General features: G+C 37.2%; 1 protein-coding gene across 2 annotated transcripts in view; it reads left to right on the forward strand.

Annotated features, from left to right (window-relative positions):
* Positions 1 to 24,257, forward strand: part of LOC109046863 (diacylglycerol kinase theta-like) — a 39,478-nt gene that overhangs the window by 9,804 nt on the left and 5,417 nt on the right. For both annotated transcript variants that reach the window (XM_042738107.1, XM_042738108.1), the window contains exons 3-18: positions 5,381 to 5,480; positions 11,014 to 11,099; positions 12,235 to 12,360; positions 14,118 to 14,274; positions 15,478 to 15,552; positions 15,634 to 15,734; positions 15,861 to 16,075; positions 17,483 to 17,567; positions 17,850 to 17,904; positions 19,927 to 19,988; positions 20,135 to 20,285; positions 21,282 to 21,320; positions 22,736 to 22,851; positions 23,244 to 23,395; positions 23,699 to 23,847; positions 23,969 to 24,147. In XM_042738107.1, the coding sequence (XP_042594041.1) occupies positions 5,381 to 5,480; positions 11,014 to 11,099; positions 12,235 to 12,360; positions 14,118 to 14,274; positions 15,478 to 15,552; positions 15,634 to 15,734; positions 15,861 to 16,075; positions 17,483 to 17,567; positions 17,850 to 17,904; positions 19,927 to 19,988; positions 20,135 to 20,285; positions 21,282 to 21,320; positions 22,736 to 22,851; positions 23,244 to 23,395; positions 23,699 to 23,847; positions 23,969 to 24,147 (1,848 nt within the window). The remainder of the gene's footprint in view (positions 1 to 5,380; positions 5,481 to 11,013; positions 11,100 to 12,234; positions 12,361 to 14,117; positions 14,275 to 15,477; positions 15,553 to 15,633; positions 15,735 to 15,860; positions 16,076 to 17,482; positions 17,568 to 17,849; positions 17,905 to 19,926; positions 19,989 to 20,134; positions 20,286 to 21,281; positions 21,321 to 22,735; positions 22,852 to 23,243; positions 23,396 to 23,698; positions 23,848 to 23,968; positions 24,148 to 24,257) is intronic.

A 24,257-nucleotide genomic window follows, 5' to 3' on the forward strand; every position in this document is an offset into this window, starting at 1 on the left:
TTCTCAGCATTATGAAATGTAGGCAGTCCAGGCTTCTAAACAGCTGTTGCGTGTCTGTGAGCTCACAGACATCAGCGAGTTCGATTTCTGGCTCCCTCACAAGAGTCTTAATAGCCTGATTTGCTTGAGCAAATGTCAAGCTATTTTTCTTTGTGTTCCCAAGCCATATATCCAAATATTGAGTAAGGCACCTAATCTAGCCCATCGTACACTGTGTGCTGTGTTGTCATGAGAATGTCTGCCCATAAATGTCACTTCGTTTTTCTCACTGACGTTGACAGGTCTGACACAGAAACTGAGTTAATGTCCCCTGCCTTTTTGCAGTACTTGCATGCAAAAATCTGCAAAAAATAATGGTACCTTTTAGGGGTACAGCAGCTTGTCACAGGCCCTCAGTACCCTCAAAGGGACACCTTGGTATATTACATATTAGTATCTTAACTGCAGTGCTGTGCTGCTGACCGCAAGACCCTACAGCGGACAATGAACACAGCTGCAAAGGTCATCGGTGCCCCTCTCCCCATTCTGGACATTTTCCTTGCACGATGCTCCAGTAATTACCAGTATCGTGAAAGACCCCGCCCATCCCTCCCACAGTCTCTTCCAGCTCTTGCCTTCAGGAAAATGGTACCGGAGCATCAGAGCCCAGTCTGCAAGACTGCTCAACAGCTTTTTCCCCCAGGCTGTGAGATCCCTCAATTCCAGTCACCTCACCCCCACTGAAACCTCATCCACAACCCTAGCTCCTGAAACCAGAACACCCCCACCCCATCCCACCACACCACATGCACCACATGAAAACTGTTGAAGACCTCAAGAACATTGTGCAGTTCTGAGTGTGCTACACACAGGTGAGTGGGCTGGATAAAAACCACCTGTAGAAAAACACACTCTTTCTTCTCTATAAGCAACAGACACTTTCTTATAAACACTCCATGTTTCAAGGAAAACATTGTGCAATTCTGAGTGTGCTACACACAGGTGAGTAGGCTGGACAAACCACCTGTAGAAACACACTCTTTTCTCTCTATATGCACCAGACACTTTCTTATAAACACTCCATGTTACAAGGAGTAAGTCACAAATGTTTACTTGTGAATGTACCACAAATTGCACTACTTGCTTCTTAACCTTAAATACCTCTTTTGCACAATAAAATGTACAGTTATTATGTAAAGTACTTGTATAGTCTGTCTTAGGTTATGTGTATGTATAGTCAACTATTTATAGTATATGTGTAGTAAGACCTACTGCTTCAGAAAGATAGCTATGTAGGTCTAAAAATTGTTCTTGCGTCTAGGGTTGTATGTTTATATTTGTTTATTTATGTAGCACCGTGGTTCTGCAAGACACGACATTTCGCTCCACTGTATGTTCACACGTAGCGGAATGACAGTAAAGCTCATTTTTAGGATAGTTCACCTAAAAATGAAAATTCTGTCATTAATTACTCACCCTCAAGTCATTCCAAGCCTGTAAAATCTTCATTCATCTTTGGAACACAAACTGAGATATTTTTGATGAAATCTGAGAGCTTTCTGAGTCTGACCCTCCATAGCGAACATGCCTCGAAGACTGAAAGATAAGAGAAGAAATTGTTGAATAAATGTAATATTTTTGCACAGAAAAAGTATTCTCATAGCTTCATAAAATTAAACCACTGATGTCACGTAGATAGTTTTATCGATGTCCTTACCACGTTTCTGGGTCTGGGAACATTTCAGTGGCGTTGCTGTCTATGCAGGGTCAGAAAGTTCTCGGATTTGTGTCTTAATTTGTGTTCTGAAGATGAACAAAGGTCTTATGGGTTTGGAACGACATGAGGGTGAGTAATTAATGACAGAATTTTCATTTTTTGGGTGAACTATCCCTTTAAACTGGGCAGGAAAAAGTGGTATGGGGAAAAAATGAAACGCTTCACCTTTAAGAATGCTTAATGGAAATGTTCAGGAACATAGACATCCTAAAGGGAGTTTTCCGCCAATTAAAGGGAGTTTTTTCCTGTGTGTGAGTTATAATGATGTTTTTTTGCTGCCTAGCGAATGAAGATCAGCTCAAGAGCATGTCTCACTTCCCCAGAATGCGGTTTGGTAACAGAACACACATCTAACCACTAATTCACCAGCCTACTGAAGTGTTTGTAGAATTATTTACCAACCTGCGCATCAAGCAGCCGAAAGACCACAGTGCTGCCCATCAAGAGTGAGGAAATGGAAAGAAGAGGGCAAAAAGCCTGACTTCTCCTCCCCTGTTTCTGTGCTGTCACAATCTGCTGTGTGATTCAGAACGTGTTCCCGTGAAATCAGTCGTTACAGATGGGCACACGCAACAAGACAGCCTGGCTGGGATTTGTCACTGCATCTCTTCACTATATCAGAACAATTTGTTTGGGTCTTTGAAAGCTCAAGCTATGCTCGCATTAAAAGTTAAAAGTTGTAATCTTGATGTTATTTAGCTGGATTCCATTGTGAATCAATTTGATTAATTCCATTAAGTCACAATCTAATTCCAATGTGATTCTCAATACATCTGATGCATCTACAGTACGTCAGTGTAAATACATTGTTTTACAGTATACATGCGGCTGCAGAGACACCATTTTGTCATTATGCTTTCTCTTTTTTAAATCAAATGCTGAAATTTTGTGCATCATCCAGAATCGTTTGAAAATGAATAATAATGATGAATTGGTGCAAAATGGTGTTGTATGCAATAATGATCCAAACGTGGTTTTCTTGATCTGATCACAGTGCATTTAAACTTAGATTTTGGAGTGGTCAGTTGCTACCTGATTCTGAACTGATCAACCAAAATTGCACGTTAGATGTAAAGGGGGCCTATATAGGAAGTAAATATGTGGAAGGAAAGGGAGAACAACCAATAATACTATTCTTCCCTCCTATTACATAAAATAACATCATTTTTTTTTAAACAGGTTAAATGCTTTTAAGTATAAAGCATTAAAAATGCACTATAAAGGCATTTCCACACTGAGTGCGGTGTGGAAAAAGAGAGGCGAATCGCTTATGAGAGAATAAATCTGTTCTGAAATGCCAACGATAAGAAGAAATCAGCGTCCACTCCTCTTCTCTTATCTGGGATACTCTTCTTCGATATTTGTTTACACTGGTTTTCGAAACCGCGCCACGACTCTATCCCTTTTGTGCAACAGCTGCTGTTCCGGTCACGTGATCCTAGCTCAAATCTTATTGGACGGCCCGTGTTTTCACTTTGCGAAACTGAAAAGATTTGTCAGACTGGTGCAAAAAAAACATTTGCATTTTCGGTCCGTGAATGTTCGCAGTCTATGTGGAAGCATCCATAGAAATGTATTGTTTTATTCCAGTCTGTCATCATGTCCGATATTCGTTTCGCTTTTTCGCGCTCAGTGTGGAAAGGCCTTAACAGAGGAAGGATGGATTAGGTTTCAGTGTTTTATTATGTTCACTTTTATCTGAATGTTATTTACTGTAATCTGAAACTGGACATTAAAGGCCTTTCCACACTGAGCGCGAAAAAGCAAAACGAATATCAGACGCGATAACGTGCTGGAATAAAACAATAAATTTATATGGATGCTTCCACATAGACTGCGAACATTCGCGCACCGACAAAGCGAAATAACTATCCATCCAATAACATATTAATCATTACAATTTCGCAAAGTGAAATCACGGGCCGTCCAATAAGATTTTAGTTAGGATCACGTGACCGGAGCAGCTGATCTTGCACAAAAGGTTGTTGGTCGGCGTCACCTAGCGGTTAAGGCTAGATGGCATACAGCAAAAACTACTGGGCATGCGCATATCAATATAGCATAATTTTTCTCACACTGTACAACAATAATTACTATTTTTGCATTATTGTAAGGGGTAGGTTTAGGGTTGGGGTAGGTGTAGACATTAATAAAACACAATCTAAAAGGTAGAAAATTCAATAAATTGTTAGCTTCCGGGTTTTGCTGTATCCTTTCTAGCCACAACCCCACCTAGCATGCAGGCATGAATTAGCAGAAAGTGAACAATCATTTCGCGTTCAGCGTGAAAGCACCGTTCGCCTGCTATTCGCATCGCACTCAGTGTGGAACGGCCTTAAGAATTTACCCATGTTTGGTGCATGTGGTACACGGAACTTCTCGCTCTTTATTCTGTTATTTTTTACACATGCATTGCTGTGCATCAAAACTTTCCTCTCTCATAGATCTGGGGTGTTTCTTTATAGTCTACAGCACAATTAGATCCTGTTATGCTTTTCCATAGGGAATTTTCAGTTTATTACTGGTACATGAGATCAAAAAGAAAAGACATCAGCTATTAAAATCCTAAATGCCTTCTGCATTTCTACTCACCTCCCCCAGACAGGAAGGAAGTGCAGGAATCTGCGCGCTTTCCCACCATTCACACTACTCAGACAGGAAGTGATGTCACAGAGGTACATACTGATCATGCAGTGCTCACTGACACACGACTAGCCCATTAGTCATGTATGACTTGTTTCTAGTTAGAATAACCCAGTTATTTTTAATGACTCAAACTGATTTGGAAAACTGAAAACTTGGTAAATGGTATGCAGATGACTAGGCACAGATGAAATCTGCTGATACATGTTCTGTGTGGGTTTTGAGATAAAATCTCAAAACATGGTAAAATGTGTTAAACTGAAAAACCAGAGAGTGATGCATTTTTTGGCATGCATAAACTTTCCAAATCTGCTGAGTAGGGTGTAGATTTCTTGTGGACCTGGAAATGACTCAAACAGATCACTGAACCCTTTCTCTGAAATCTGATTTCTTCAAGTGAATTAGACCTACCAGACAATGTGAAGATGACCTTGTGAGTTAGTTTCAATTTGAACCAGCACAATGTGCCCTTCAAGCGGAGTTGGAAATATTGTAATGACGAGTTTCAAACACATGAATGACCAATCAAAGTTGTATTTACAGATGGGAAACTCTAAATTCTAGATGTTACACAAGCTGTTACATTGAAAAAGTGATGTCGATTTGAAACATGGAGGAAGCACTGATATATGATATAGATGATATTGGATCTGTAATCCATATAGAGATCTGTTAGCGAAAGCCAAGTCTTTTGCGCATGGCGTTAATCATTTAATATTCATGGTTTGCTTCAGATACAACTGTGATGCCATGTATACATAAGTGATAGAAATTAACATTTTTCTTTTTGGATTCAGATGTAATTAGTAGCTGAAAAAAAAAAATAATGCTATTGTGAATAATAGATACTTCCATGTTATGATTCCGACCTAAATGCTGTAAGTCTGATTCGGAGGTACAAGTTTCACTGGTGCACTTGAAGGCAGCACATGTCCCAGATTTGATTTTATTAATCATTCTTTCTCCTTGTTTGTGGTATAGGTTCCTGTAGCGCACTGCTTTGGTCCCGCCAGTCAGAAGAAGAGGTTCTGCTGTGTTTGCCGGAAACATCTGGAAGGCAGTTCGGCTCTGCGCTGTGAAGGTGTGTGTGTTTGTGTGTGTCTGTGTACTTGTATATGCTACATTGTGGCAATGTCCCCACAAGGATAGTAAAACCTGAAATTTTTTACATTGTCGGGACTGGCTTGTGGTCCCAACGAGGGAAAATAAATTATTAAAAATAGTAAATGATGTTTATCTGAAAGTGTAACAATGCAAATAGGTTTTCTGTAAGGGGTAGGTTTAGGGTTAGGGTTGGGTTAGGGATTAGAAAATATTGTTTGGATAGTATAAAAGTAATACAAGTCTATGGAAAGTCCCCATAATTCACAGAAACAAACGTGTGTGTGTGTTTCAACAGTATGATGGCATCAGGATGTTTTCACCCTATTAATGATTCCTAACACTTAATTTAAGGGCATTATTCACGTCATGAGCTGACTTTGCCACAAACAGAATACCAAACAACAGTGGCGACGGTGTCTTTTTTTTAACCAGGTATGCTGAGTGCTAAGATTAAGAAATGCACTCAAAGATGGGAATAGCATGGCAGGTGTCGATTTAAAAATATGCACATTTCCTGCCTTAATAAATGAGATACCCCCCTCCACTCATTTCCCCGATGCCAGCAATGGCTTTTCAAGTAAAAACTGCCAAATAACGTTTACTAGGGCTGCACGATATATCAAAATTATCGAATCAAATTTATATTGCAATGGCATGTCTCGTCTTGCAGCTTGTCCAAACGTTGCAAAAAGTCAAAGTTTTAGTTTGACGCATATAGCAGAGAATTGCTCGACGTTAAAAATAGTTATTAAGTGCAATAAGTTGGAGAAAACAACTCTTTGCCGTCTCGTCTTGCAGCTTGTGCGCTTGTGTGTCAAGCAGCATCTCACACAGCGCATCTTCGGTTCTGCCGCACACATGCAAAGCGCGCACACACAGTGTTGCCAACCTAGCAATTTTGTTGCTAGATTTAGCAACTTTTCAGACTACCCTAGCAACTTTTCTTTCAAAAAGCACCTAGCAACAAATTTAGCAACTTTTAGCAACTTTTGTAAACTGACTCAAATGATAAAAAAGGCACATATTTTAATCTAAATTACACAAAAAGAGGAAACCACTGAACAGCTAGCCAGCCAAGCAGCACATCAACCTGGAGAGAGCTGGAGAAAGATGCCTAACAGTACAAACTTCAAACATTTATGAAACAGTATATTATTAGCTTGTATATATAATTGTTGTTCAATTAGGTACACTGTAAGGAAAAATATGTGGAAAAGCTGAAAAGGTACTAGTCATTTTCTGCCAGAATATTATTCATTAAGTAGTAACCCTGTAACCTTAAAACACAGAATGCAATGTGGAATTTAAAACAGCTGTGAAAAATAAATAAGTATTGTTGCTTTATATAAACAGTACATTGTGTCCTATTTTTACAGACTTTTGTGTAGCACACTAACTAACGACAAATACACTTCTTAAAACTGTAATTGTTCAGAATGGGCAGTTTTACTAGTTAATAAGAAAATACATAAAAATGTGTTACTGTTCAATACTTCAATGCTGTAAAAAAATCAATCATAAAGATGTGCTACTATGTTTATAATATTTTTATGTATGGATGAGATTTGAGTAATCACACTGTTTTTTTGTCATGGTTATGCAATGACATCACAACGTCATTTAGCAACTTTTAGCAACAAATCAATCTGCCTTTAGCAACTTCCCCTGAAAATTAGTTGGCAACACCGAGAGAGAGAGAGAGAGAGACGCATTTCGGACGGCGCTAGAACACCGAGTTGATTCGTCTTTCGCATTTCCTCCTTATGTTTGAACAGACACATACACAGAGAATTATGTCAATGGTACCCGTCTCAACGATCATTCTCGTAAACGCAGTCTGTTATGTTTTAAATGAATATAAACCGCTGAGAAAGAAATCGGATGTGTATCATTATACTGGATCCGTGCAGTCGGATTTAAAGGGACAGCAGCCTATAAATACATGTCACTACAGTGCTTCCCAAGTTCCCACACATAGACTTTACTTGGGTGGGCCGCCCAGGTATATGGAGAAACATTTTTGCTTTTATTATTTTTATCCGCCCAAAATAATGAAACCATCCGCAATGGATTAACTAGTGGGAAATCTCCCCTCACCCTACACGATTCGTATCTGCTCATTCTGTGTGCGCGAGAACTGTTTCCTCCCGCTGACCTTCTCACGTGCGCTGCAGAGACACGGCGGATATTTCACAGTCAAAGACAGGCTCGACAGTGCAGGTGCTTCAGTCGCAAATAAAAATAGATGTGCGCAAACTGTAAAATGTATTTAAGGAGCACACGTGCGAATAAAGCAAAATCCTTCCAGGTGAGCTTTCTTAAATTTACTGTCAAGAAAAGTCTTCAATACATGAAATGGTAAAGTCGTCTTATATTTTGGGGATGGAAAAACATAAATCGTGATACAGCCTTTTGATTATTAAACTTCAAAATGATTTCATTAATGATTTCATGCGCTTCAGACTGCTTCAAAGTGATTCTCAATCAATGAATAGTGCACATTTATGCCAAGCGATTGTTTATGAACTCGAGTTGATCGATTATGACAATGTCTACTTTATGACCTTTATATAATATGTTTTAGACGGTTGTAAGAATGCATATTTTCTCTCTAATCTGAAGGATCAGCCTGCAATAGTATGGACATTTCAAAATAAGAGTCCAGGTGTATTGCGGGCTTGTTTATGATTAAAAGTCACATGTTAATTTTTTTTTTTTTCCTGGGCATTATTGGTATTTTCTTTACACAATTAATTGTATTTAATTTAATTTCCATTTCATTCATAGTAAACTATTGCAGTTTTCTGTCCGGGATGCTTCCCCACAGGAAGAAAAGACTAAGAACATTATTTAACATATATTATTCAATATATAGATTTTACAAGTATCAGTAAAATCTGTGTCCCATTCACTGAGAGAGATACTATATTTGACAAAGTAAGGAGAACTCTACCATTTAAATGCTGTAATTTTGCATAATTTACAATGCATATAATAATGCATAATATTAGTCTTAAATGTAATAGTAGCCTATGTAATTAAAATGAATTTCAATAAATTAAAATATTGTTAAAAATGACACATTATTTGCTAAACAATTATTTGCTATTTGTCACAATGTAGTAGACAATTTTTGTGCCATGGGTAATAGGAGGATTCATACAGGCTGACCACACATGCAAACCTGTGGGAAGAATTTTAATCAAACAACAAAAACGACTAAATTAAGATTAAATTTAATTCATACCTGAACACAATGCTGTTATTTTACACTAATTACAGTACCTGAATACTACTGTTTATTTTATCTATGCTTGTAAATTGTTTATTTCCCCCCCCCCCCCCCTTTCTTTTTTTTACTGACCGTTCACTTGCCTTTAATCATGTTTGATATTTCTCAGACTATAGTTTTTGCTGTGATATATGAAGAAGTACTTCAAGTGTATTCAAAACAAAATAAAAATAATATAAAAACATTTTACTTTTTTTCACATATGGTTCACATTGAGGATTTTTCTGATTTGTGACATTACTTTTTATGTACTACTAAAACACAAAACACCACCACCATAAGAAGTAGTAGTGATTCATTCTTTTCCAAGAATGCAAAAGAATGTGAAACACATTGGTTATATAATTTTAATTTGTAAATATTTTAAAATATAATTTAAATAAAAACCACATACTTTCACAAATACTACACACAACAACAAAAAAAACACACACTAACAAATCATCACAAACTCTAAACCATTTTTCAATATCGCACAGCCCTAACGTTTACACGTAGTTACGTTATGAATCGAGGGTGGGGCGATGGGGGATTCCCCCAGTCTATATGTCTCTGCATCAACTGAATGATTTTTTTGTTTTTCCAGTGAATAGGAGTTCCTCAAAACTCCTAAAACTCCCACCTGGGTGACACTACTCCAATACCATGTAAAATACCAAAGATAATATCTAACAAAGGAAGCCTAAAAATAAAATCTTCCAAATGTTCAAAATGTTCTGACGTTTGTACAGTTTCCTCTTTTTTCCTGATGTTTGTTGTTATTTAAAATTTTGATAAACATTAATTTACCGGACATGTTGACAATAGCGTAGGCTGTATCTACAACTTTGTCTATGACCAAAAATGTAAACTATGTTTTTAGTGGACTTTCAAAATTTGCTTTGCTTGAGAAAGCATGAAAATATACAGTTATGATCTTCAGCCAGCTGGACTGAAGTGTTTATTTTGGGGAGGGGGAACGGGGAAAAAATGTCTTTGTTTTATTTGTTGACTGTTTATTAAGTATAATGCATACATGGTTTGAATCAAGATATGTATACTTGTGCGAAATGTGTGTTTAATCAACTTACCTTTTTGTAGAAGGTTAAAAACAATTTTTACTTATCTTGTACTTACCTTAAAATGGTTTCTCTCTTGTGTGCGGAGCCTACACTATGAAAGGACTGTTTTATAGTATTTCTCATTTGAGGGGGAAGTTACGGAGGACAGTTGGTAGTGCAAGCCATGTCAGTTATTTGAAAACCTTTTCGTAGATGGAAGCTCACCCAAGAGCTGGTTGTTAATATATATTATATTAGCAAAAGCAGTCCGTTTAATTACAAGGGTCATACAAAGTGTGGATAATGTTTGTGTTAAAATTAAATTAGAATCTCGAAGAAGTGGTCTTTTGGGAAATGAACCAAAATAGAAAGGTGTAGGTTTGGCCTACTGAAAGTCTGTCAGCTGCTGTTGGTCAGATATTCTTCTTTGTTGATACACATTAAGATTGTTTGCTGTTCAGTCTGGTTTGTTTTGCTGGTTTAAGAGGTGTTTTTCACAGTTGTCAGCTGGTCAGTCTGGCTGACAAGCTAAACCAGCTCAGCCAGACCAGTAACCCAAGCTTAAATGAGTGTAATGGACGAAACTAGGCAGATTGAAACAATTTGTTTTTATTTTTTTTTATAAACCCTTGTCTTCTGTGCTCAACAGCCTTTCCACCCTATTTTAATAATCAGATTCAGAATCAGACTGTTTCCTCTAAAACCTTTTTTGTTTTTCCTGTTTCCCCAAACCCACTTGGTCTTTTTTTTTTTTATTCTGTTATTGCTCATTTGTCTGTGCTGGTCGTCCCTGTTTGGAAAGCATTTGTTGCCATGGAAATGGTAGAATGGCCTTTTGCAGTGGGCTGAATTCTAAGAACCAAGCTGAAAGAAAAACATTGCTTTTCAGCTCTCTCTTTCATTTCTCTCCCTCTCCATGCTTACAAAAGGCAGAAATGAAGCTCTGAAGAAAAGTCGGTCTTTAATTCCCACACCTACTCAAACATTTGTTACACTAATGTGAATTAAGTGACTTTTTGCTCTATCAGACCTGTATCACCTGCAGGCAGTACTAGTTCATCACATTTCCACTGCCCTGTGGAAATAAAAAATAAGTTATAAACTGTTTTGCCTCAGATGATGTTTGCTTAGAGGATAAATCACATAAAGACAGTAACCTCACCTCGCATGTTTTTCAGTGTGTGAGCTGCATGTGCACAGCGACTGTGCCCCGTTCAGCGTTAGCGACTGTCGTTTCTGCCACCAAGATGGAGGGCAAGACATTGTGAGTATGAGAACCATGACTGCACCATCTACTGATGTATTAACCTGACATTTAAAGCCTGTAGACCAGAGAATAAAACCATGGCTGACCTCCACACATAAATTAGAATTTGCTTTAAATGAACATTTTACTTCATTTACCAAAAAAGTAATTGGTGTATAATCCAAAATGAGTTCTGGCATGTTGGCATAATAATCTGGACTGGACTTTTCTGTACTTCAGAAACACACCCACAGCAAAGGATGCTAATAGGGATTAGAAATGAAGGAATGAAGAAAATTTAGCATTTTCACATTACAAGAAGCAGAAATAAAAACCAAGCACCCACAGCACAGTGACTGATTAAATGAAAAGAGCTTTTGCCACTGAAGTTGTGCTATAAATGTCACAAATACAAATCGTTAAAATATTAAACTGACAGAAAAAGATAGAATTCAATAGAAAATCTATGTGATTAATAATAATTATTTATAGTGCATCCTCTTAGGAATATGCAAGATGTGTAAAGGTGTTGTTACATTTTGGGAGTTTTCCATGAGGGCATAAAAGTTCCTTATGTAAATTTTGCTCATTTTTTCATGTTAATTCACTGTGTTGAACAAATATAAAGCTGCTCAAAGTGACTTCTATGTGAGGGTTGCTTCATAAATTGCTATACCTTTTTTTTGTTCACAATTTACGCTAATCCAACTGTACTTTTACACAGGCGATGTAAAAGTATGAATTTCTACATTTCCAAATGTCCTTAATTTCTAAATGTATATATATTTGTCCTTGGCTGGGGAAAAGTCATTAAATTAGTCAAACAATAATTTTGAAGACAGTTGATATTGTTCCCTAGCACTCAAAATAATTGACCTTATCAGAACATGATTTTGTCGTAACTAATTTACTTATAAATAGAATTATATAATTGAATAATTTCTAATTATAGATCAAACTATCCTACTCCTAAAATTGACGGGAAATGATAGATCGATAAGAATGTTGTTTAACGACTGCATAAAGCATAACACGGATGTTGATCCAGGAGCCTGTCCTGGGTTAATCACATTCCCTAGCTTTATTATTGCTCTAGATTGTGTTATTGGCCACATGGTTTTTCCTATCCCATCATCCCCTCCTGCTCTGATAGGACACGTACCAGCACCACTGGCGGGAGGGGAACATGTCCTCAGGTGCCCGCTGTGAGGTCTGTCGTCGCACCTGCAGTTCTTCGGATGTCCTGGCTGGCATGAGATGCGAATGGTGTGGCATTACAGTAAGTGTGTGATTTGTTTTTGAAGTTTTTTTGAAGTCCACCCAACCCATACATGTCTTATCATTCAACGCTTTCAGTTTGTCTGCTGTCAGCTGGATTCATCACACAAATGGCTTCATTATTTAGTTATAGGTGGGCTCTTAGGCTGTCGTGTCTCACAATGAATCAATTTATTATTTAACAGGTGCAATGTAGGATGCAGCTCCTGTCAGCACTTACAAAATTGTATTTGGTTGAAGCTGAATACAGGCAAAACATGCTGTGTTTTTTTTATTCCTTTGTCATCTTGGCAGTGGAAATTTTTTTCTATTGCCTGACCTGGTTTCTTGGTTTCATTGTACTGTAGGTAGTAGCTACATTAATTATATCAACTTCCAAAACCATGGCCTGAAATGGAAAAAATAATTCCAAGATGGTTGAACGTGAATGTACATATCCTATTCAGAAATTTGGAGTTTTGTTTGTTTTTAAAAGAAGTCTCTTAATGCAGGGATGCATTTTTTTTAGCGAAAATACAGTAAAAATAGTAATATTGTGGGAATATTATTACAATTTGCATTAATTGTTACAGTTATGTAAATATGTCTAAAATCTGAATTAGGAGTAGTCAGTTCTCCAGTCTTCAGTGGTACATGATCCATTTGTTGCTCAAGAAACATTTCTTATTATTATCAATGTCGAAAACAGTTGTTTTTGTGGAAACCGTGGTACAGTCTTCCTGAATTTCAGGATTCTTTTATGAAAGTTAGTTCAAAATAAATCATTTGTAACATTATAATTGTCATTTACTGTAACTTTAGATCAATTTATTGCATCCTTGCTGAATAAAGTTATAATTTCTTTTAAAAAAAAAACTAATAATAATGACTGACCTCAAAATTTCAATAGTAGTATTGTGTTTGTCCTCATGATGCATGTTTCCAAATCAGTTGTCAAGACATTAAGTTTACATTCTGCAGTTTTGCTATTAATTGTATGACTGTGTTGCAAATCACTCTGTTTACAAGTTTCCATTTCACCAACGATGCTTGCTTAGAAGTCACCTGCCTATGTAGGCAGTGAGGCAGGTTTTGGAATCATTGTGTCAATGGTATTCAAGCATGCCTTTCCACTGACTCACTCTCCACTTTTTCCCTCATTATGTTTTATTTAGCTCTGGGTGATAAAAAGCTGTACTCTACTGCACTCCTGCTATCAGACCATGTCCCTCTGAACACTAGCATGCATTTCATCCCCTCCCCAGCACTAGTTTTTCAGCATGTCGGTTAGTAGATGATGTAAGCACTAGTGCCTGGGCAAAAGGTTTTTCAAGGACAGAAACTGCAGGGTACATATTTGAAATGGCTATTTGCAACACAAATACTTTGAAAGCACAAACCTCTAGGATTAAGATGGATTTGAGAACAAAGACATACAGTAAGGCCTTAAACATACACTCACTCACTGTAGCTGTACTTTTATTTGAGTCGAGTTGGTGTGTTGTCTTGTGGCCGAACATCAGGACTGGTAACCAAAAGGTTGATATATAAAACCCTGCAAAGGTCAGTCCGTGAATAGCAGACCATTGTGCTCTTTAGAAAACCCCTAAACTCTGAATAATACAGCACACTTATTACAGGGACAATCCTCCTATATTGCTTTGGATAAATGAATGTAGAATCTGTTGACGTTATTAGAAAAACTACAGTTGTCTTTAAGCTGTGTTGTGACTTGTAATCTCTTGGCTCGACCACTTATCTGTGTTTATATGTTTGCAGGCACATGCGTCATGTTACATAATCATCCCCCCAGAGTGCAGCATGGGACGGTTGCAGAACATGATTCTTCACCCCAGCTGCGTGCGGATCTGCTCGCGGAACTTCAGCAAGATGCACTGTTACAGAATCTCAGAAAATTCCCAGCACAGCGAGATGGGTAATGCCTGGACACGTTCAGATTGCAACTGAAATTTGAGGGAACACCTTAAACTTAAAGGAGTGTTCAGGTTTACAGCAAGTTCTGTTGACAGCATGAGTGGCATGCGGTTGATTAGCACAGACAAGCATTTTTACTCTGGCTTGTAAAGTAAAAATTGTGTTTATAGTAATGCACTTAAAATGTTACCCTGGATCACAAAACCAGTCATAATGAGCACAAGTATATTTGCAGCAATAGCCAATAATGTGTATACATTGTATGGGTCAAGATTATCGATTTTTCTTTTATGCCAAAAATCATTAGTATATTAAATGAAGATAATGTTCCATGAATGTATTTTATAAATTTCGTACTGTAAATATATCAAAACTTACTTTTTGATTAGTAATATGCATTGCTAAGACCTTAATTTGGACAACTTTAAAGGCAATTTTCTCAATATTTAGATTTTTTTCGCAACCTCAGATTCCAGATTTTCAAAGTTTTATCTCAGCCAGATATTGTCCTATCCTAACAAACCATACATCAATGGAAAGCTTATTTATTCAGCTTTCAGGTGATGCATAAATCGGAATTTCATAAAATTGACCCTTGTGACTGGTTTTGTGGTCCAGGGTCACAAATAATTATAGGTTTGCAGTCTGTAATAATTTGAAAAAAGTGAAATGAATACATTTATTCAGCAAGGATGAATTAAATAGATCAAAGGTGACAGTTAGGATATTTAAAATTTATTATGTTAATGTTAAAGATTTCTTTTTCAAATAAATGCTGTTCTTTTGAACTTTTTGCATAATTTATCAATCTTATGATACACCCATAATTTGTAGGTGTTGTGGTTACACTTTAGAAATGTTGTTTTATATCCCATAGCAGTGCCTCATAGATTTTCATTGTAAGTGCATTGCTGAACACTTGATTTTTACTTGTTTTTACAAACTGGGAGACATGTCACAATTGTTTTCTGTGGTACTCGACAGCTTGTCACAGATGTATTGAACTTATATTGAACCTGGAACATTTCTTCAGTCTCAAAATAATTCTGTTCTGCTTTAATTACAGTTTGCTGCGATAAAATGTGGAAAATTGCACCTTTAATGCCCCTTAATTGTTTGTTCAAGAGTGTCATATTCACCTCCGATTATCAAATAACAAGATCACATGTCAGTAAATGCTCATAGAGAAGTGTGTTTTCTCCAGATAACCTGGATGATGTCGATACTCCGAGTCCAGTAACTTCTAAGGAAACTCAGTCTACGGGATCACCTGACACGGGTACAAACCTGGGCAAAAATAACATGGATAATACTAATCACCCTCATGCTCAAATCAATCTCCTTCCTCTTGTGCCTACAGGTAAACAGACGCTGAAAGTTTTCGATGGTGACGATGCAGCGAAGCGGAATCAGTTTCGTTTGGTTTCAATCCCTCGAATAATCAAGAATGAGGAAGTGGTGGTGAGATGTTTTTCACCTAATCAGGTTTCACCTGAATTAAACTTTTACTTTATACCTTAGGATTGTTATTATAAATCCATGGTTTTGTCAGTGTTATGCTGATTTCTATACTTCCTGTCCTGACAGGAAGCATCGCTCAGAGCGTTCTACATCTCAGATGAACCGCAGGATTACGAGCTGCAGAGTTACAGCCAACAGGGACTATTTACAGATGACATCATCAACCGTAATGGCACGCCGGACAACAAGCCAATATTTAAGGATACCGTGTCTGATTCCTGGGTGCTCAGATCAAAACCTAAAGAAACAGAAGTGGTGAAGATTTATTCCAGCTCGCGCAAGTGAGCTCTACTTCTGCTTTTATTGCATATGTGTTGTTCTGTTTTGTGTTGTCCAGCTGTCTTAAATACATAGATTCATATGGAATATTACAGGTTAAATTTATTGAGTCATTTATTTAAACAATTAGTTCAAATGGCTGATTAATTCAGTGTCTTTATGAATGGGTGGTTGAATCATTGACTCACCCGATTTATTCAAAAACACGGATTCATTCAGTAACGATAAACAGCTGTGTGATTCTCAAAGATGCACAACAGTTCTGGTGTTGCTTTATTTGCAACTATTTTCTTTGGGGAAATAAAGCAAACAACAGACATGATTGTGTGTGAAATGTAACGCACAATATTAACTTCTTGCTTATTGAATTGTTGTATAAAATCAATGTTACATTTGCAATTGTGCTGATGTTTGAAGAAAACCGTACTTTTTCTTGTGTGATATTGCCAAACTATATCAAACGATATAAGTTAATAAAAACGCATAGAACAGCATTTAGATCCCCATATCTTGAATTCTGGGGTCATTCTAACGGTATTGCAGCTCGCACTTCGTTATTATTTGTAGGTGATACATATCGCACACGATTATTTAATAGTTACTATATATAGCTAAGCAGAACATGTCGGAAAATTAATTTTAGGTACAAAACAGTGTTCTATAAATATTAGATGCTAACACATCGTAAAGATGTGCAGTTCTTGCGTAAAAAGGGGAGCTCTAGTTTACAGTTTACTCATCTAAAGGTTTTATGGAACATCAGTCCTCTTCCTTCTCCAAACAAATCGTAAATCATCTCCAGACATCGCAGGGAAATAGACAATAGCCGTGTCGTGTACCACTCAGCGAGGGCAAGTGTATTAGAAACCCATCAGAACGCACATGGCCTGACTAATGACAAGCTTGCTGTTGTGTGTCTGGTTGCCACGGAGATGAAGTGATACAGCATCCATGGTTTACCTTAGATGTTGTTGCCATGCCAGTTGGAAATGTATCACAAATGCTGATGGAACCTCGTCACCTACAGAAACTCAACAGGAAACCTTTAGAGTTCATGAAAAGAATAGCAGTGCCACTCATGTGCTTGATGTTTCCATTGAATCAGGCGCTTTGTTTTGTTAATGCGGGTCTGGAACTAATTAAGCATTTTGTGTTTTATTAACAGTTTTGAGTCAGGGAGGGATTGAGTCAGACTTAACACATGCTGCCAGCGCCACAATCACACGTTAATGTTCTTATGCAATATTTGACCACAGTAAATCAAAACATTGTCTGAAGCTTCAGTGGCAGACCAGTGTATGATTTACACGGTGCCAGACCACTGGTGAATCAAGGGATGGAACGTTTTTCAATGCTTAACGTTTTCAAATGCTGCCGTAATGAGGAAAGTTCTTTCACGTGTGTTTCAGGGTTGAAGTCACCTCAGTTACTGCTGGGAAAAGCAGCACAGTAGACTCAATCTTAAAGGAAGTGCTCCCACGAATAGAAAAACAGGTAACTTGGAATTTAATTCTCAAAAACACAGCTTAGGTTCATTTAAATAAACCCTTTAACTCTATGTATTAGTATCGTACCTTAAAACACAATGGGAATCTGTATCATAAACCAGCAAAATATTTTTTGCCTACCACATACTCTAGCAGTCACCTGCAACACCCTTGTATTCTAGTGGAAACATTTACACAGGCAAACGCCACAATATATTTCTCAGAAATTTTTTTGTACTTAATACACAATTTGTATGTTAATCCACATGGTTTCTGCAAATGTCCATAGAATGAAAACCCTGCTGACTTCAACCTTGTTGAAGTTTTCATGAGCAGCAAACAAGGTAAGATCTCTTACATGGGTTGTGTATGTTTCAGTCTGTTTGATCACTTACCAAGCATGTACATATTAATTAAGGGAAAAAAGATTTTCTAGACAAAGTGTTAAAATGATGTGTTTCTATGCCTTCCATAAAGCTACAAAATAAAACTAAATTAAAAGATTTCTGGTGCAAGGCAATTTTGGGGCCACTGCTGTGATTGGCTAACAAATGTGTATGTTTGACAGCGTACATCCTTCATTCATCTCTCGTTATTTACACTACATGAATGCGCTACATGAATTGGTGGGCAGGGCTAAACAGGCAGCGATGTAGAAGCAGGTGTTGATCTTCAGTGGAGGCTGTGTTTAGCCAGTTACATTCCACAAGCTGTCGTTTTGGCAGACTGGCTTCAATATAAGCTGATATTAGACTAACGACAAAGTTTTGAGTTCTTAAACTTACAGGATGTTTTTATAATACAACAACGTCTTATATATCAAAAGATCAAGGGAATTTAGTTTTTTTTTTTTTTTTTGCAGTTCATGACCCCTTTAAACTAAAACATTTAACAGACATTTAAAAGTGTTACATAGTTAATTGAATCAATTAACAAAATTTTAAAATCCAACATATTCATATAGCAGTGTTCTTAATCCTGGTCCTCGCAACCCCCGCATTTCGTATTGAGTTCAAGTTCAAGTCTTATTGTCAATTTCCACATGTACAGTACATACATACAGAGAATCGAAATTGCGTTACTCTCAGACTCCGGTGCATACAGATAACATTAACATTAAAGCCTAAAAAAATAACTAGATCAAATATAAAATGTAGATACAATTAACAATAAGGGAATTAAAAAAAAAAAAAAAAAAAAAAAAGACATAATAAAAATAAAAGTTAAAAATTAAAAGAGCTCCATGATTATTCACAGCTTCATATAGCAGTGTTCTTAATCCTGGTCCTCGCAACCCCCGCATTTCGTATTGTGCATGTCTCTCTTGTTTAGCACACCTGATTCAAATCACCAGATCATTATAAAAGAGCTCCATGATTGAATTGTGGTCCAATTACCATGGTGCCTACACAGTAGAGTGACCATACGTGCCATTTTTATGGGACAAGTCCTGGCCAGGATTTCTATATTGCCTGAAATATCCAGGTTTTGGCTGTTTGCAATCGTTGTATGATGGCAGATCGCTGCTTATGCTTTCGAATCACTCTTGCTGACGTTTGATTTCATACAACGATCGATCTGCGCAGCGGTACTTCAAATGAACAAGCACACCTAATATGTACGTGTTTTTGCATCGATTTGGCGTTCTACGTAGACCCCACCTTCTCACACGCCATAATCGATTATCGTTTATGTACAATGGCTGCACATTACTGGTTGATCATTACCTTCAGCAAATATGACAACAGGAAAACAGAGCCAAATACAGAAATCCTGGCCAGGACATGTCCAGTAAAAATGGCACGTTTGGCCACCCTACTACACAGAGTTCACTGCTCTCTACTCGCAGTACATGGTAAATCGTTTAATTCACTTAAGAACACGGATTTGCACTACACCACTGCCTTCAGTATCTTCACACAGAGACAACACTTACTACAAAAGTGTGAAGAGTTGTTTAACTGTAATCATGAGATTTGCATAGTAGTCACGTCTCGTTCACTTTAATAAGGCCCTTTGAATGGAACATATACACTCCTTTCCAACTGGAATCATGACAGAATATCCCATGAAGTCCTCTTCAGAGGGCACTTACTTGAGGTTGAATGGAGGAAACCTCTGAAGTGATAAGAGAAACATGCAAAATGTGAAGAGCAGGGGGTCGCGAGGACTAGGATTAAGAACGGCTGACACATAGTAATATGATTTGCTTGTTTGTTTGTTTTTGTCAGTGTCTCCAAGTATCTTTAAGAATCTGATTGATATTAAAGGCATTTGTTGTGCAAACCCTTAAAACACAGAAAAGCTTTGAAAAATGTGAAAGGGTTTCACGATGTCTTAACCTTTTATCTCTTATCCATCTTCAGTGCAACGGCAAGTCCTCAGCGGTCAGGAGATTTTACTGGAAAAGCTGCAGGAGATACGGAAGGTATGTTAGGCGGGTCATGATGATTTTGCTTGCCATTTGGAAAAGACTCAAGTTGATGTGCCCTGATACCTTACAGTGTGTGTGCTTGTTATGGAATAGATGAGAGCTTCTAGGTTGTCTCAAACTCTGAGCTTGTGACTTTTCAGACATCGTTGCGACAGATGAACCAGACACGGTTTTACATTGAGGAAAGCAGGAATCGAGTGGCACAAGTCAATCTCCTCTTGGGAGGCTTTCCGACACAGCTTGAAAAAGAGGAATACACACACCTGCTATCCGAACACCTCTCAGTCAAAAGTGAGTCGGTGTGTGTTCATATGATGTGTAAGCTCAAGATTTAAATGGCTCAAATCCTTTGGATTGTAGCCATTCATCTTGTCAGTCTCTTAGGATTTGATTAATCTTTCCATGAAATTGCCCTTAAACAATGTTTACCTATAAGTCTGACATAAGGCATCTTGTGGACTCATCGTAAATATGCCTGTTGCCTCTCTGCTGGAAAGGATTCGAATGGATGATAAAGTGACTGCTGGGCATTTATTGTGATTTGATCGGATGGTTAAAGGAATAGTTCACCCAAAAATAAAAAAAAATCTAGAACTGTACTCGCCCTCAGGTCATATGTATATAGATGACTTTGTTTCTTCATAAGAAAAGATTTGGAGAAATTTAGCATTACATTATTTTCTCACCAGTGGATCCTCTGCAGTGAATGGGTGCCATCAGATTGAGAGTCCAAACAGCTGATAAAAACATCATAATAATCCACAAGTAATCCACACAAATCCAGTCCATCAGTTAATGTCTTGTGAGGTGAAAAGTGCTTGTTTTTAAAAAACAAATCCACATTTAAGGCATTTTTTTACTTTAAATTGTTGCTTCTAGCCAAAATACGAGTTTATAATCCATAATAACGCTCCCTCCCCTTTGTCCTCTAACATCAAAATCCACCAACATATTTGTTTACAACTGTTTCCACTTAAACAGTCTTGATATGTGCGTATTTTACTTTTTTTTACTGGAGAAAGCAATTATATGGATATATGCATGGAAGCAATAGTTTGAAGTTAAAATGTCTTTATGGATTGGTTAATCTTGCTTCACAAGGTGTTCACAATTGATGGACTATAGTGGTGTGGATTATTGTGATGTTTTTATCAGATGTCATTCTGACGGCACCCATTCACTGCAGGGGATCCATTTGTGTGGAAGTGATGTAAGGTTAAAGTTCTCCAAGTTTGGTTTGATGGAAAAAGAAACTCATTTTGTGTCTGTATTTCTTTCCCCACCCAGGTCATTTGGTCACCATCACTCACGTGTACTCTGAACAAGGTAAGAGAAACTGCATTCATAAATCATAGGGTTCTGTGGGAGACAGAACAGGGTTCTGTTTCCTCGTAATCCACAGGAAATGCATCCCTCCTTTAGAGGTGGCTCATAATGTCCGTCTTTGTTCTGAGCACAACTAAACTGCATGACTTTATTTGATAACACTGAAGGTCGCTAGTGCGTGCTGCAGAACAAACTGCCTGCTTTGTGCATGGGCCACAGTCTGGCCTACTCTTAGTGCTCTGTAAATGAGAGCCCTTGTTCCGCACACAAACGCTCTGAACTGCTGGTTGTTCTCAATCATCCACCACATGCCCATTGGCTCACTCTCCTTGATGCTTTCAGTGTACTTTAATATTGTTTTTGCAGTAGTGTGTTGGTTTGTGTGGAGATCTTAAAATATGTAGTTTTTAACATACGCTTTTACAGAGTTGTTATTCTCTTTACTTCTCTGTATGATTTCCTGTTCTTCACTACTATGCTATACTTGTAAAAAATGGAACAAAGGGTGTTAAGTGCTAGAAGTGCTAAGTTTTGATGCATTTTGAGTAAATAGTATGCAAAAAAATGTTTCAACAAGAAATATTTTAATAAAGATTCAAAAATTTCAGCTAGAAATATTTATAAATATTTACATCAATTTTGTTTATGTGGTATATTATATATAGCATGTAAGTGAAGTAAAGTGTATATATGTAAAATATTAACAATTTATAAATATATAACATATGTATTTGTCTTTATGATAAAATAAAAATCTATATTTTGAAATAATTATACAAATATATAATGCTAATTATTAGTAATTATAATAAATTGTTTTCAAAAGTTGAAAAGTTTATTTTTTTTTAGCTTTCAAAGATGATCTCCAAGGCTGCATTTTTTTGATAAAAAAACAGTAAACAATGATATGAAATATTTTTACAATTTAAATGAACTTTTGTCGGTTTTAATGTATTTTGAAATGTATTCCTCCGTTGGCAAAGCAGAATTTTTAGCAGCCATTAGTCCACAGACACATGATCCTTCAGAAATCATTCTTATACGCTGATTCAGTCAAGAAACAAATGAACAAAAGAAATGTTAGAAACATTATTATCATTATCAGTGTGGAAACCATAACATTTTTTTATTCATATTTAAATATAGGAAGCTCAAAAGAACAGCATTTGAATTAATATATGTTTTTGTAACATTTTGTAATTTTATTGTTATTTATTGAATAAAAGTGTACATTTCTTTCTTTCTTTAAAAAAAGCCTACTGAACCTAACCTACTGAAGCCAATTTTTCGTCTCGTTCCATCATGTCATGATAGGTGGTAAAAATAATTGTGCTCAGAGCTAAAAATAATTGTGTCCCAGGTGTGAGCAGGTGTTAGTGAGTGTTTGTATAATTGAGCTGCTCTGCTGTTTTCAGGTGCTGTGGTTCTGCAGATCAGCTGTTTCTCAGAGGCGGAGAGGGTTTACATGCTGGCCAAAGACACCACCATCAGCAGCAAACAGCTCTACTCACTTGTCATACCTGAGATCATGGTACACCACCTTTATGCAAAGCCATACTGTACATTTGACACTCTGTGGTTGCAACAGACTTACTTTATATGCTCTTTTTTAACAAATAAAAATAAACATCCTGTCATTATTTACTATGGCATTCCAAATCTGTAAAACTTACTTTCTTCTGCTTACTTTTTTTTTATTATTATGAACTGTCCCTTTAAACTGTCCATATATTAGAAATAACAACAGCTGATTCAAAGCAATCACCTGTATTGATTTAAACGTGATCAGTATGTTGCATGCTGTTCATTGCAACAATAGAGCTCATGTTTGCCCAATCTTTAGATGAATATGCCCTCTAGTGGCCAACAGAGAAACTACAGTACAATTCAACAGTCATTTCATGTTATTTTCTCTCCCCACAGCAAAGCAAGCTGGCCAAAGGAAGTTGCCCCTTGCTAGTCTTTGTCAACCCTAAAAGTGGTGGATTAAAGGGCAGAGAGATCTTATACAGTTTCCGAAAACTTTTAAACCCTCACCAAGTGTTCGAGCTGACCAGCGGAGGACCACTTCCTGGGTTAGACCAAATTTCCTTTTGAATGATGCCAGATGTATGGATGTTGTGCCTGATGTTGTGATGGATGAATAGCTTTTAAATCACCTGCATTTTGCACCTTTTTGCCCTATGCAGTTTATATAATAAAATATGTTTTGCTAGACTTTTTTAGTCTGTATTGAATTCAGTGTGCAGTTTACATTTTTGGCTCTACACACATGAAGCAAGACGAATTCTTTTATCTATTTTTTTAATATATTTGTTAAAAAACGGATAAATGCTGTCATTTCCCTTCTCACATATAAGAGCTTGTGTATTTTACAGGCTGCACACGTTCAGGGACGTGCCTCACTTTCGGATCCTGGTGTGTGGAGGAGATGGCACAGTGGGATGGGTGCTGGGGGTTCTGGAGTCCATCCGGCACAAAATCGCCTGTCCTGAGCCAGCGATCAGCATTATACCACTGGGCACCGGTGAGTGGTGGAGGGAATGTTCCTCATTTAATTCTAGTGTTTAATGCTGTATATTTAAACATTTGTTAATGCATCGCTAGCATTATTATTGGTGCTCACTTCTGCTGCATGTGTTTGTCAGGAAACGATCTGGCTCGGGTGTTGAGATGGGGGGCGGGATACAGCGGCGAGGACCCCTACAATATCCTGCTGTCTGTGGATGAGGCAGAGGAAGTGCAAATGGACCGCTGGACAATTCTTCTGGACGCACAGGAAATGACAGAGGATGGCAAAGAGAATGGCTTCCTAGAGCCACCCAAGGTACATCATCAGTCCCTGAATTACAATAAATACGATTATTTAAAAGATGTTTACAAGAACATTTTAATATATATAATGTTAAAGTATTAATAAATAAATATAATTGTAAT

Source organism: Cyprinus carpio, chromosome B14 (genome assembly GCF_018340385.1).
Source record: "Cyprinus carpio isolate SPL01 chromosome B14, ASM1834038v1, whole genome shotgun sequence".
Classification (NCBI taxonomy): Eukaryota; Metazoa; Chordata; class Actinopteri; order Cypriniformes; family Cyprinidae; genus Cyprinus; species Cyprinus carpio.